General features: G+C 44.2%; 1 protein-coding gene across 1 annotated transcript in view; it reads right to left on the bottom strand.

Annotated features, from left to right (window-relative positions):
- SLC6A2 (solute carrier family 6 member 2) overlaps positions 1-5,553 on the bottom strand; it is a 59,591-nt gene extending 54,038 nt beyond the window's left edge. The window contains exon 1 of the mRNA XM_009899135.2: positions 5,177-5,553. Within this exon, the coding sequence (XP_009897437.2) occupies positions 5,177-5,483 (307 nt within the window). The 5' untranslated portion in view covers positions 5,484-5,553. The remainder of the gene's footprint in view (positions 1-5,176) is intronic.
- Between the last annotated feature and the right edge of the window lie 8,467 nt (positions 5,554-14,020).

Raw genomic sequence — 14,020 nt, 5'->3', positions numbered from 1 at the left:
TTCTAAAGCTGGCAAACTGTTCTTGGAAGCAAATGATTTCTTCTAGAAATACTGTGGTCTAAAACCACTTTAAATAATGCTTCAGAGGAGATTAAAAGTTTATATTATGATAGCTAGAGAACTGCTAAAATATTTATCTGCAGCTATTCATGGATTCATGAAAAGCCTAATCTGATTCTTATGATACAATAAGTCTCCAGTGACTAATCCGACAATTACATGCTTCCTAATGAGTTCCTTCTGAACATGACTGACCTTGCAAATGCTTTGGCTCACAAAAAAAGTACTTCATGTTGGTAAATCCTTTTTCCACAAATTTCAATGGGAAATAGTAATTTTGCCTATGCCTGTGCAGGGAAACGAAACAAAAATTAACAATACTGAAAGTATTTTGTACAAAAACTACAATAGCTTTGTTGAGGAAGCCTGAGCATCATCCTCCCCCACTGTGAGCACATCAGTTAATCATACGAGGCATTACTCAACTTCATTTGCTATCAGTAACATCTTAGATATTATCTACATATCAGGGTAAGTCTTTCCCTAAGTTGATAATAGTCTAATTTTACTACTCATTCTTTAATTCAGCATAGCCTCCTGAAGAACTGGGTACAACTTAAAAGGCTGTGTTACAAAGACTTGTTTTGAGTATGTTAATGTTGACCACTCACAGGGAGAGTCTCACAGCTAGGGAGTCTCTTCGTAGAAAAGGGGGTTTTACCAGAAATCAGTTCAGTGAGAACAGCCAGCAGAAGTGACCATAGCCTATCACTTCTCCAGCAGCATACCCTGCTCCTTGAAACTGTCATATCTGGACTGCACAAAAATGATTTGTGCTTCTCCTTTTTCTGCAGTCAAACACGTGTAAGTTAGGGTGTTTATTGATTGGCCAAGCAGACAAGGTGGTGATTGGGAATTTCCCCCTTTTAGAGCCTTGCTGTATCTGCTTAAAGACAGCTTGTAGAATTTTGTCATCTGTATAGAGCCTCCCATTTTATAAAGTAGTTTAGAGCACACAGTTGGCATATCCTGCCCCCAAGAAGCCAGTGAGGGCAAGGTCCTATCCCCTATGTTCATAGTAAACTGTCCTGGAAGTTTTCTGTGGCCTGTTTAGTGTTACAATAAACCCCCTGGATCGGTCTCTGCCCTTGTAAGGCAGGCAAGTCCTGTGGAAATAGGCAACCGATACAAAAAATAATACTCTAGCTTTTTAGATCATTACTGAAGTTTGAGGTTGGTGTTTTTGGTTGTTTTCTTTTTTTTAAATAGCAGAAGAATGTTTCCAGTTGCTCACAGAAGGGTTACATTCTGCCATCTATCTTTGTGCAGAAGTCCCATTGGGGGTCTCTCAGCAGGCTACTCACAAAACACAGATGTTTTTGGCTGTTCATTCAGTATTTTACAGTTGCTGGACACTTCCTGCTCTCGAGCTTTTTGTTACTGGGAGCTTGTTAAAATACAAGTAGGATTTTTGTTAATGCCATTGGTGCTGTCTCCGTTACCTGCCATGAAGTCTGTGTAACTGCCACTGGGTGGTGTATGCCTCATGGAAGTAAAACTCCCTGAAGAACCAGAGTTCTGTAGCTGTGAATCTTCAATATCTAACCCAAAAGCCTGTATGTCTGGTTTTTAATCAGGAAATTTCCCTTATCAAAGAAGGTAACTCAAGGCTTTGAGTAGTGTAGGAAAGTGGGTAAACACCATGCATCCATGTCCTTCTGCTTTGAATGAGGGAATACAGCGTGTATTTATACTTTCCTTCTGTTTCTGTAAGTTCTCACGCTTTATTGAGAACCACCTATTTTTACAAGCATGGAAAGGCTCTTACTGTGTCTGCTGACATCTTAAATTAATCATAGCCAGTTCTTAGGAACACACAGCAGTCCACATGTCACCCATATCACTTCTTTCAGATGCAAAGAGGAGTGTAATTTTCTACCGTTTTCATGTTCTCCATGCTGTTGTTCAACATCTAAGAGCAGATGGATGTTGATTTTGGAAGGATAACAGAATTTCTTTCTGCTAGATAGCACAAGCTATGCTGAAACAAGTGTTAGAATACTTCAGTGGCTTAGGACTTCTGGCATTGCAACATGCTTCCTTTTCACTGCCTGTTTGTGTCAATGTGTGGAAGACAGACAAGTTCGTAACCCACATTTGACTATCCTAAATTCAGAGCTAGCTGAGTTGCTGAGATGGAGTAATTGCTGAGGCTTTCAGAGTAAAGAGAAAAAGAAACCTTTTTCCTTCACCAATTTACTTTATACAGGCCATCCAATTCAACTTGAATCCATTTTGTTGTGCTGGGGGTTTTTAACATTTACTTAGTAGCCCCTTATAAATATCAAAAGGCAAACTGTAATCCTACTGTGAACATCTTGTAGAACTTTTTAAAGAGCAGGTCTGAACATGCTATACAAGTAGAAATGCCACCTGATTTTGTCTCTTCAGCTTGCTCAGGAGTCCAGAAAACTACTAAGATAATAAAATTAAGCTTTCTCCATGTCTACTAGTACATTTATTTGTATTATATCTTCTGTATGGAGATGTGCAAGCCAGAAGTTATATAAAACCTGTTGGATTGTGCTTTTGAGGTAGCAAAACTTGCTCTAGTGCTAGAAAGGTTCCTTCCTGCAGTAGCAGTGTTGGGAAAAAAAGTATTAAAGAAAAGCTGTGATTTAGGACTAGAAAGATATCAATGAAATTTGACTATATCTTACGGCTTTGCACATTGCTTCATGTTCTTTGGTCTTGTAAGGAAATGTATCCATACAGCAAACAAGCTCCCAAACCCCATTTGAAGGAGAGATGTGACTGAGTTGGCTTGAAACTCAGGAAAGCACTTTTAGAACCTGACTTTTGTACAGGAGTTTCTATTACAGAAAACTGATATCTGTGTCCAACATGGGAGGGAATGGATCAACATTTTTAATATACCGTTGAGACAACTGTAAAGAGAAGGTAAAGACCTGTTAGTCAGTCCCTGGCTGTATGTCCATTCCCCACTTGGCAGTGCAGGGTCTGTGCTGGAAATTCTGTTGTGACTGAATGCTATTAGCTGACATGCTGATGGAGATACCCTATCAATCGGTGTAGAAAAAGACAAATAATCTCACTATCTACATATTAGTAAACTTCATTAAGCCAAACACAATCAAACTGTAAAAATCAGTCTTTCCTACTACAAGCCACAGCCAATATGTCTTTGTCTAGCTTAGCTAGTGTGTGTCTTCCATGTGAACATCTCCACAGGAAAAGCCCAATGTTAGTGGGTTTTGACCATCAGGATTATCCCATCTTTCATTTTGTGGTGAAATGAGGGGTTTAGTACCAGTAAAGGATGTTGTGATACTACCTATGTGTTCAAGATTGACATCGTAGATGCTTCGTAGTATGGCTTATTCTCTGTTGCAGAGCAGAGTCAAGGAGTGTTTATAATCTCTATACCATTAAGCAGTTCTCAGTAATTTCTAGACTTTGGCAGCATAGGACCTCTCTAATTTTGGTTGTAAATGACTAATTTCCCTTGGATGGTTTGGAGCAAACTTTTCACTGAGAGGTGCCTCTTGAAGTTGTGTAGTAACTTTCTCTCAATTGCAATTTGGAAGTATTTGAATTAAAAGATGCTGAGGAAGACCCAGGCTTCTCTAGCTGAATTGACATGAGGTAAAGCATGGACACTGACCAAAATGCACGAAAGCTGCAGACTGTTCCCTCATGTGCCTGAGCTAGCAGCAGATGATAAAGAAAGCAGGTTAGGAAACTCTGACCTAAAATACAAATGCGTTGAAGCACTCTTGTGTCACCTTGTGCTGTGCAAAGTAGGGGAATATATCCCAGTCCCTAACAATGGCCAGATGACCTGGAGATCTGGCAGTGGAGCATATGTACTAAGTGACATGAGTGATGCTGCCACTACATGTGCACCTGCCAGCTGTGGAAGTCTGCCGAGCTTGTAGTGCTGCACTGTGCTGCTTTGGTCTAAATTGCTGTAATTGGTTCTGGACATAATGAAATAAGAGTGGAGATTATTTTTTCAGTACTAACTACTTCCTTCAGCCTGTCTGGGTGGTGAGCAGAGAGATTTTCTGATTCCCCTCAGAAGTTTTGGAGGTGCCAAACTAGACCAAGTGTTTAAGTACCATCCCTTTCTAGTATCCTAATCAGTTCCAAGGATGAGTACAATTCCATGTTAATTGATTGGGATTTTCCCATCCTGCATTCCTCATTTGACAGAAAGCAAGTATTTTGTGTTACAAGTGTAAAAGATTAGCCATTATCACCAGGCAACCACATTACGAAGCCATACGTAACTATCTTGCAGAGCATGCTTTGCTCTAGCAGTTCTGTCTGTATCACTCACCATCCCCGCAAACAGCTCTCCATCTGCTAGGCAGACTCTGTTCTTCCTATGTGTGATTTGAGAGCACCCCAGGCACCTGCCCGGCTCGCAGATGGTGTTACTCCATCACAGTGTGGAGTCATCGCAGCATGTTGCAGGGGGATGAAAGGGGATGATGGAGTTAAAAGTCTTACTGAAGATGTGCCAGACAATCTGAGCTAACTGTAGTTACTGTGTGTGTGGTTTTTTGTTGCTGTCATTGCCAAACTGTGCAGGAGGTGAGGTTTTGTTTGTAATAAGTCTTCTGCCTACTTTGGAGGGGCGAGAACACCCAGACTGAAGAACGGAGGGCAGAAAGCCAGATTTGACGCCAAAAATGCCCCCCCCCGAAACCTTTCGGTGGACGGGTGCTAACTTTCTTAGTTGCCCTATGTCTGCTCAAGTGTTTTTGGTTGGTTGTAGTGGTGGGGTTTTTTTCCCTCTCTCTCTCGACTCTATTTTTTTGCGAACGAAAAAAAGCGTTAAGCGGGCTGAAGTGGCAGCAGAAGGCAAACTCGCCTGTGCTCCAAACTAAGTTAAACTCGGCGGGGTGTGCGAGCAACCCTCGCCGTGACTGCTCGGAGCGGCACGGTGGGAGCGGCCGCCCGGCTGCTCGGGGGCCGGGCGGGGAAGTGGGGCAGCGCTCCCGGGCACCGCGGAGCAAGCTCTTGGCTGTCCCCCCTAAACTCCGGGCAGAAGGCAGGGGTGGTGGGATGGTGGTGGAAGCCGCCCTTGCGGTGGTGCGGCTGTAGTGCGAGGGGCCGGGGAAAAGAAGCTCGCAAGCGGCGCGCTTACCCCCTCCATTTTTGTAGCAGAGGTAGGGAAATCGCCAGACGTTGGCCAGGTCCACGGCGAAGCCGATGACGGAGAGGAGGAAGTCGATCTTCTTGCCCCAGGTCTCCCTGTCCTGGGGGCCGTAGCGCGGCGCGGGGGCGGCGGGCAGCAGGCTGCTGCTGGTGTACTGCACCCCGTTGTGCTCCTTCACCAAGATCAGCTCCACGTCCTTTCGCGGGGGCGGCGGCCCCGCGCGCTCCGCCAGCGGGGCCACCACCGACACTTTGCGGTCGGACTGGCTCGGCTTGTTCATCCTCGCCTTGAACATCCAGAGACGGGCCGCTGAGGCGGGCTGGGCGGGCGCCGGGAGCGGGAGCGCACTTCCCGCTGGAGGCGACTCGGCGCTCAGCCCGCCGGTGTCAGCGCGGCAGGAGCGAGGCACGGCCGTAATAAGAGCCATGCAAATGAGGCGAGAGAGGGGGGACCGGGGTGCCCCCGGGGAGCGGGGCTGCCTGCGCCCTTCCTTCGCGGGAGAGCAGCCGGGCGCGGTGCCGCTGCCCACAGCTCGCAGAGCCGTCGGCGCACCTGAGGCCACGCCGCTTCTGCGCCGGCGGGCAATGGGCTGCAGTCTCCCGACCCTACCCGGCTGCCGGCCGCAGCCCCTCGCTGCCCCGTGCCCACCGGCGGCAGTTTCAGCCGAGACCCGAACAGTCAGGACTCGTCCTGCCGCGGTCTGTCGAGCTGCGTGTCCCGCCAGGGAAGCGCAAACCCTTGGGCGGTCAGCTCGGAATTGCCCTTAACGGGCAACAGGTAGGGCTGATCCGCAGCGCGCACTGCCCTTCTTCCGCAGCAGATTGCTCACTACCCTTCTTTCCCAGTAGACTGCCTGCTCCCCTTCTTTCCTGGCAGATTACTCACTGCCCTTTTGTGCTGGCTGAGCTTCACTAGGAAGGCACCTTTCCCCTGTCTGCTAGCGTGGCTTTAGTTAAACAGTGGAATTTGGCTTTTGACATCAGAACCTGGTTGGATGTAGGCCGAATGGCAGAGCTGGACACTGCTAACACTCCTGTGGCAGGATGTCCAGCTTTTCTGGCGAATGTGGGGCAGAGGTATTTGCAGGACATAAACTACTTTTGCTATTGCAAGTGGGACCTGAATCTTTTACATGTAAAATGAACAAAGAATTAGCTGGCAGAGCAAAAGTGGTTGTTGCTGAAAGCTGGCTAAATATAGCTCCAGAAAGGGGTTTTCAGGGGCTCTTCCTGTTACAGCTGTGAGCAGTAACTCTACATTCAACATCTGTGAAGGGAATAGAATTTGAGCACAAAAGGCATAAACTGCCTCCCCCTCCCCAATGTTAAATAGATTCAGTTCTGCCTGGCATCAATAAGAACAGGTCAGAACACAGAGAATTATCAGTAGTGCTGCAGCTTACCAAGTCCTTATTCACTCTGCTAGGATTTATCAGTGTTTATCAGTGTTGCAGTATATGAAGAGGTACTAGTCAGAGTTCACAAAGGAATACCAAGTTCCTCTGCCAACTCGAGATGTCAAAAAGTATCCCAACTTAGAGTTAAAGCTCACGTATCGACACCTTCCTCCTCTCTTTAGGCCATAGACTACAAATATCCTAGTGAGGTAGCTATTGACAGTTTTCAGGGTTTTTTTGCCTTCACAGAGAGCTCTTGGTTCAAGGCCCAAGATCTAAGCTGTTAGTTGGATCCCAAAACACTCACCTGGATGAAGTAGTTGAGCAGTGGCTTTACTGTTTCAGAGCAACTGTATGCTTAAAATATGCAGCTCATATGTTCTCTTTGGCTGCTCCACCGTATCCCGCCCTCATTTTCTCCAAATACACTACATAAGAATATTTTCTCTATTCTTTTTTGGCACTTCATGCCAAACATGCTGCAAGTACTTCCTCTGTGTGCAGTCCTGACATAGTGCCCTGTAGGCACCTGTAGTTTGATTGTGCCATGCAACCCCTATGTTTACAATTGTGTGCAGCTACATTGGCTGCTGCCTGTTCCTCATACCATCAGCCACTGCCACCTCATGCATCAAATACCCATGTTCTTTGCAGTGCCCCCAAATATGCCCCTCATCCCTGTGTTTCTGTGAGCATGAGCTCCCATTCTCCCATTGCAAATAAAGGATAAACTCTTCTCTGGGTGTGAGGAGAGCCTCTGCTCCCAGCCTCAAAGCCCTGAAACCGCCATGCTGAAACTCACCAGGTAGCACTGGGGATGCCTCTGTCCCATTCCCTGGTACCTATGGGGAAGATGACTGTTGGGGGATTCCTCCTTCTTGGTTCCACCACTCTGGGACTGCAGTCTCTCTGGGAGCTGAAGCTGTAGCCTAGCCAGTAAGGAGCTTTTTAAATCTGGTTCCTCTCTCTTCACGTGATGATTACTGCCTTAATAATCTGCACAGACTTCCTACACTAGACAACAGTGCTCCCATATTGCTTCTGGAAAAATAAGGCCTTGCTAAGGAACACCCTTTTCCCCACAAGGTCTCAATTAGCTGAGCTTGATCATGATGTCTATGGTGGGAGGAATCTAGAAAGCCCCCGCTTATTTCCTAAGAGAATTAAGTCACTGTGCATATATATATATGCCTTTAGTTCTTGCATGGAAAGTGTGCTCAATCTGGTTAATGTAATATCTGCTGCACCCTCAAGGTAAGAAAGTCCTCAATTGGATTTTATAAAAAAGTTGCTTAATCTTCAATCTGTCTGGATCTTGTTATGCCTAATGGAGCCTGACAGCGGGTAGAGTTGAAGTCAGAGAAGGGAATATTGTATTCAGAAACCTCCGTGGAGCCAGGCAGGATGGTAGGGTGTTAGTGATATTCCACTGTGGGCTGGGAAATAGGGTACAATTTACTTAAAAAAAATAGTCAAGTCTTGCTAGCTTAGTGACCAGGTATTCAAATTCTTGTCTGCCATTCTCTTTGCAATGTACAGGAGAACATACTGTAAGCTGTAACATTAAGTTGGGATTGTCACTCTGAAACATTGGTGTCTACGAAGGAAAAAAGCCCTGTGAACAACAACGTAGTGCGTACTTCTAGATCTTTGGGCTGCTGCTGTGAAGGCTCACTGTGCTTGTTGGCAGCAGGGTTTGGATTCCCCACCCTTGGCAGCACTGCCCTCTGCTATTGATATTACAGAACTGATACAGAACTAGAGGAGCTGGCTACTGTCCTTCCTGTGAGCCAGCTTTAGAGAGGGGCTGTTTCAAAGTGTCCAACTATACTGGAACTCACACTTGAGGGTTGGTGCATCTGAGTCTTGGTTCATGTTATGTCTGATACACTTGACAAAAGAGCTTGGCAGTGGAGCCAAACAAAACAGTGACTGAGACAGGGTTTGTGATTGCTTTATAAATAAATTGAGGTGTCACTAAGAAAAACCATCACCAACACCATTTAAACCAAAGGACAAAAGAAATGTGATAGAGTTAGAGGTTGAGATGAGTTCAATTATCAAAGCAGTGAATACACAAGGGACTAAAGATGTGCAGTTTAGGATGTTGTTTTATGGGCAGGGTTGTATGATGAATTTGCTTGTGAGAGCTGGGATTTGGGCTTGAAGACCCAGGACATCATTTTCATATTATAATCCAAGACACAATGAATAGAGTAAAAGAGGGCAGGGGACATACACACCAACTATGTAATTTCACGTCCTGGTACATCCACAGACTGTGAGCTCATTTTGGCCTTGGGGCTTACCAGCGCTGAAAGATATTTTTCAAATGAAGTAGGTAAACTGAATAAAGTTAGCTTTGGTTATTCTGTGCTGGAAGAAACTTGGGGAATAGCCAGTTGCTACAGGAACTGGGAACAAAGTAGACATCAGCCTTTTGACTGAATCAATGGTAAAACAATTTCACAGTGATGGGAACATGGCAGTGGCAGGAGTGCCCATCTTTCTAGGTTAGAAGGTAAAGATTACAACACTGTAGACTGTACCAGACACCTTTTGATGACAGTAAATGTATCAGCTCCAACTTCTTGGAGTGTTATGAGTGAGTTGAGCAGGTTTGCTTCATAGCATCTCTAAAATCACATTGCCATTCCAGTGGTATTTACAAGCTTTGTGTTGTATTGTTAGCAGACTCTCCTTATAGCATCTCTATCCTGGAGCCAAAGCAATGCATCTCTTTCACTGAGAGGGTCTGTCTGGGCTGGTCCAACCCTGCATTTTGACAGTCAGCGTCTGTCATGCGACAAACAGACTTCACGCTGAAAATAGTATTACAAAAGCGGGTATTCCATGTGTGCAAGAATGCCAAGTTACAGGGTAAGACCTGGTCTCTCCTTCTTTCTTATGATGGTGGCATTTGTATTTTCCTTATCAAGCTGCTTGAGATTGTCACAAATATGCACCTTCCAAGCTTCGTTTGCCTGGTATCTGCTACCCCTGGCACCAGGTGAGCTTTTTCAAGGGAGCCACCAGTGTCATTCCAGGCAACTATCCCACATAGAATATGTGTGTGTGTATGACATTTATCCTTCACAATTGCACCACTGCCCCCTGCTCTATAGGCACACCCTTTTCACCTCTCTTTGGATTCTTTCCAGCTTACTAGCACTGACTATCTCTTAAATAAGAAATCTACTCCAAAACATTTCCGACCACAAACAGTTCAGTTTCAGCTTTGGCAATATTCTTCCTCAGAACCTGTTTTGAATCACTAGCTTCTTGGTGATGCTTTAGCATCAGGTTTATCTCAGGGATAGTTGTATGAGAGCAATTTACATAACTGCATGTCAGAGGGGTGAAACTCCCAATTTCTGTCCACCCTTCTCCCTTCATCTTGGCTTGCGCAGGGCAGAATACAGGTCCAGAAGGGAGCAAGGGCACGCACTGACCTTGTCACTTGGGTCTGCTGTAGTCCATCTTCTGTGTTCACCATGGTCATTGTTCAAACAGTATTTCTCTTTTCCCTTTCCTGAGAAAAATGGCCTAGATTTCAGATAATTTATCAACATTTAGTGAAGCAGTAATAATCCCCAGGATTATCAGCCAAGATTTTAATGAGAAGAGGATCTTACTTGCCTTGTCCTCACCTGTATGAAATGTTTGTCCAGAGACAGGTGATAAACCATTTTTCTCTGTCGTTTCTCTAATTCTTAAAGGCCAGATATTGATTCCATCCCATTTCCATTACTTCAGCATTCCTTTTTTCCCTGTCTCAATCCTGTTTTTCACTGATTAATATTGCCTGCCAACTTCATCATCTCCAAATTTCATGAGCAAACACAAAGTTTTGGGTACATATTATTAATGCAAATATTTAATAAGCTTATTCCCAATAACAGATCTTTCATGATGGGTAATCTCACTCCCAAGCCTGTAATTATCCTTATAGCACAACATAGTATTATATCCTCTTTAGTCAGTTCCTTTTCTGTCTTAATAATTCTATTTGTCTTCATCTCTTCTGCTCAGACTAACAATTACAAGTGTCATTGTAGCAGCTGCTTTTGTGAAGTCGTGATAGATTAATACCTACCACATTTTCCTTGCTTTTACAAAAGGCAGTAGTCAGAAGGCGGCACCACATTAGCCTGGCTTCCTTTGGGAAGCTTGGTTTGCATGTAGCTGCCTTCTCTGCTTGTATGTCTGTGGTTATAATTCATGAGAAGTGTTTGAACTTGGGAAGTCCCTAGGACTGCTGTCATAGGATTATATGCAGCTCCCAAAAGCAAGGCTTTTGTAAGGTATTTCATAATTTCTGTCAGAATTCTGTCCGACGCTGAAGGCGACACCTTGCTTGCTGTCCAAAGCCAGACTGAGCGGTCACCCAAAATACTAAATTATGATGTGAAAACTCAGTGAATTTCAGATGATACTAACATAAGGGTTTTTTTAAACTGCACTGCTGATGGCAAAGTGCTGAATATTATTTTCCTCCTGGTGAAAAGACTGAACAAAACCCCAGAAGCAATCTGTCCCTGCTTGCTGGGAAGACCTGCCCTTTCTCTTGGTGCCAGTCTCTTGCTGATTTCTCTGTTTGTACAGCAAGTAAAATATGTCCAATGGTGCTGGCTGCAAAAAAAAAAAAGACTGAGAATGAGCAATGATAACTTGCTTGCTTAGAAATAGGCATGGGCTTCTGATCTCAAGTTTGTTGTGTACTACCCTAATAACTGAACAATTCAAACTCAATCTGTATGTAGGCATTCATTTTAAGAGTCATCAACAGAATCACAGACAGGTTTTGGCTGGAAGGGACCTTAAATATCATCTAATTCCACCCCTCTCCCATGTGCAGGGACCTATTATGCACCTATATACGAAGATACAATAGGGCTCATTCTTCTTCCAAATACAAAGCAGCTGATTTCTCTAATTACACCAAAGCCCAAGCAAACAGTGAGAACATTTAAATTATTCCCTGTTGTTACTTTCTGCTAGGCCTAATATTAACATTTGTGACCAGATTACTTCCTTTGGTATAGATACAGAACTTGCTTTGTGGTCTGCACGTATCTAGAAGCAATTAACTCTCCATTGCTGGTAGCTCAAGAAAAAGACCACTGTGTCTGTCAGTGGTCCTAAAGCGGCTGATATCCGTAAGCTTTTGATATTGTGATTGTATCTCTTTGAGATAGAAGGAGAAAAAACCACAATAGCTAATTGAAAATAGTCTCTACCAAAACACTGAACAAGAACAGTTCTTTATTGCTTCTGAAGACAAAGTGAATCTGTTACAGTATAAACCTTCAAAAGGATCCAAGTCTCATCAGGGATGTTAGTTGACAAGCCAAAAATAATTTCTTCTCAAAGTTCAGGAACTTCTGTGTTTGTTTTGCCTTACATAGATTTACATGTTCATTTTACAGGTGTTTTCACATGGTGATCTCATGTACATGTTTGAGTGGGTTTTACTTATTTTTACTGTCCAAAGCCTTTGTTCTGTAGCAACAGGTCCATCAAGTTGTGAACTGATTTAGTAATTGGAAACCTCCAGCTACCCTCAATTGTAGCATTTATCCAAGTAGCAAATTAGCTTCCCAGCTAACGCTGACTAGTTTGGACAGTTATAAGTAAATTGTTTTTGTTGAGCTGATTGTTTTAAAATTAAGCCTCCAAGCACTGAAAGAATCTGCAATGCCAAAGGAGACTCAGAGCCTGTCTTCAAAGTTATGACAAGTCAGGCACTTGGCAGTTTTCACAATGACCTATATTTTAATATGGGCTATTGGATTATTTCTAAAGAGGCTTCTTAGCCATAAAAGAATTATGCTCATTGGCTGGGCTGTGGCAAAAATACAATTGAATTAAGGATTGAAATAATTTAGGATCCAGCTGGACAAGTTGTCCCTGCGGCTGAGCAGTAACAGATGTATTAAGCATTGGAAATGGCACAGAAAAAAGTCTAATTGATCTAAGGTAACCTCACTACTTTGTATTAAATAAATCAATGCTGATAAGCCGAAAGGTTAGAAGCAAGAAGCTGAATTGAAGGGAGGTGGACCTGGGAAAAAGCAAGTTTAGGTAAAATAAGTTAACTTAGGTTCTAAATGTGGTAAGGACTGTGGACCCTTGAGCCCTGAAAGTACAGTGGCTGTAAGCTTCCAGATCCGCTGGAATGCTGGGGAGTGTTGGGGGAGAGCTGAGAATGAGATCCTAAATTGCACATCCTTGCAGAAGAGACACTTTTTCTAAGTGAAGGTGGGTGAAGAATTACAGTTAGCCATCTCTCTGTTAATTTGTGTGTCTGAAATCATTCATCACTGAAAGCCACAGGTGACCCATGCCCTCACTCTCTCATACATCTATATATGTCACTGCATTTCAGCTCAAGGATTACAAGGGAAGGCTGCCCATTGACAACCACAGTGGACAGAACAATAAGTCTTTTAGGGGTGCAATGTGTGCAAAGCAACTAGACCCAAAATATTGGCCAGTAATGTAGGATGCAGTGAATTCCTTTCAGAGACTCCCAGTAGTGAGTACCAGCAAATGAAGTGGCACTGGAGTATAGAAAGAAGAAAAAAGAAAAAAAAGTCAGAGACAAACTTTACACAGTGAGAGCAACTTCAAATAAACTTGTGTATGTATTTTATGCAGATGGAAATAATGAAGGGTACTAGAAGAGAGGATTTCCCTGTTGTTACTTACTGAATTTATAATGCCTTTTCTGCATTTCCAGAGTGAGCACAAATGGTTTCTTAGGCATTAACCTTGCTTTGTAAAGAATGAAAACATACAGAGAAGAGTACTTGCCTTATGTATTGCAGCTATCTTTCTTAAAGGCACAGCCTGAAACTATCACAGGTGTACATGTATTAAAGGGAGCTACTCCAGGGCTTTGGGTGTACATATCTTGAAGCAAACATATGCTTGCATGGCTGTTGAAGCTGAGGAAAGGAGGGACACAGCTTTACCGAGACAGTGTTGACTCCGTGAGGATCTTGCAGCAAGTTCTGTTGTCACGTGTCCCGCAGAGCAGGTAAAGCAGGCGCCAGGATGGGCTCCAAGTGTCCTGGTCGAGGTTACTAAGTTAAGTGTCTAGAGAGGTAACTGCAGTGGTTGGGTTTCTGCTTTCCTGGCAGGAAGCCTTGTGGAGCTGGCTGGGGACACACTTTGAAACAAGAGTGCGGAAGGCAAGGCAAGAAGCGTGTTGTTGGCTTGCCCTGAAGCTCCACCTGCTGGTGGTCCTTCCCTCAGCCTCGGGGCTGCCGGGCGGGCTCTGCGCTGGAGAGCACACGGCAGCTGGGGGTTCTGGTCCTCCTGAACCTGGAACTTCATTGGTCCTTTAAGGGAAGCTGGGGACTTGGGTTGTGTTCCTGTTGTCTTAACTCCTGTCGCGCACTGTTAACCTCTAAAAAAGCTGGAGCTCAGTG

The sequence above is a fragment of the Dryobates pubescens genome, chromosome 19, assembly GCF_014839835.1.
Source record: "Dryobates pubescens isolate bDryPub1 chromosome 19, bDryPub1.pri, whole genome shotgun sequence".
In the NCBI taxonomy this organism is placed as follows: domain Eukaryota; kingdom Metazoa; phylum Chordata; class Aves; order Piciformes; family Picidae; genus Dryobates; species Dryobates pubescens.
Note: the sequence above shows the minus strand (reverse complement) of the source record. Positions and strands in the feature narration are given on the sequence as shown.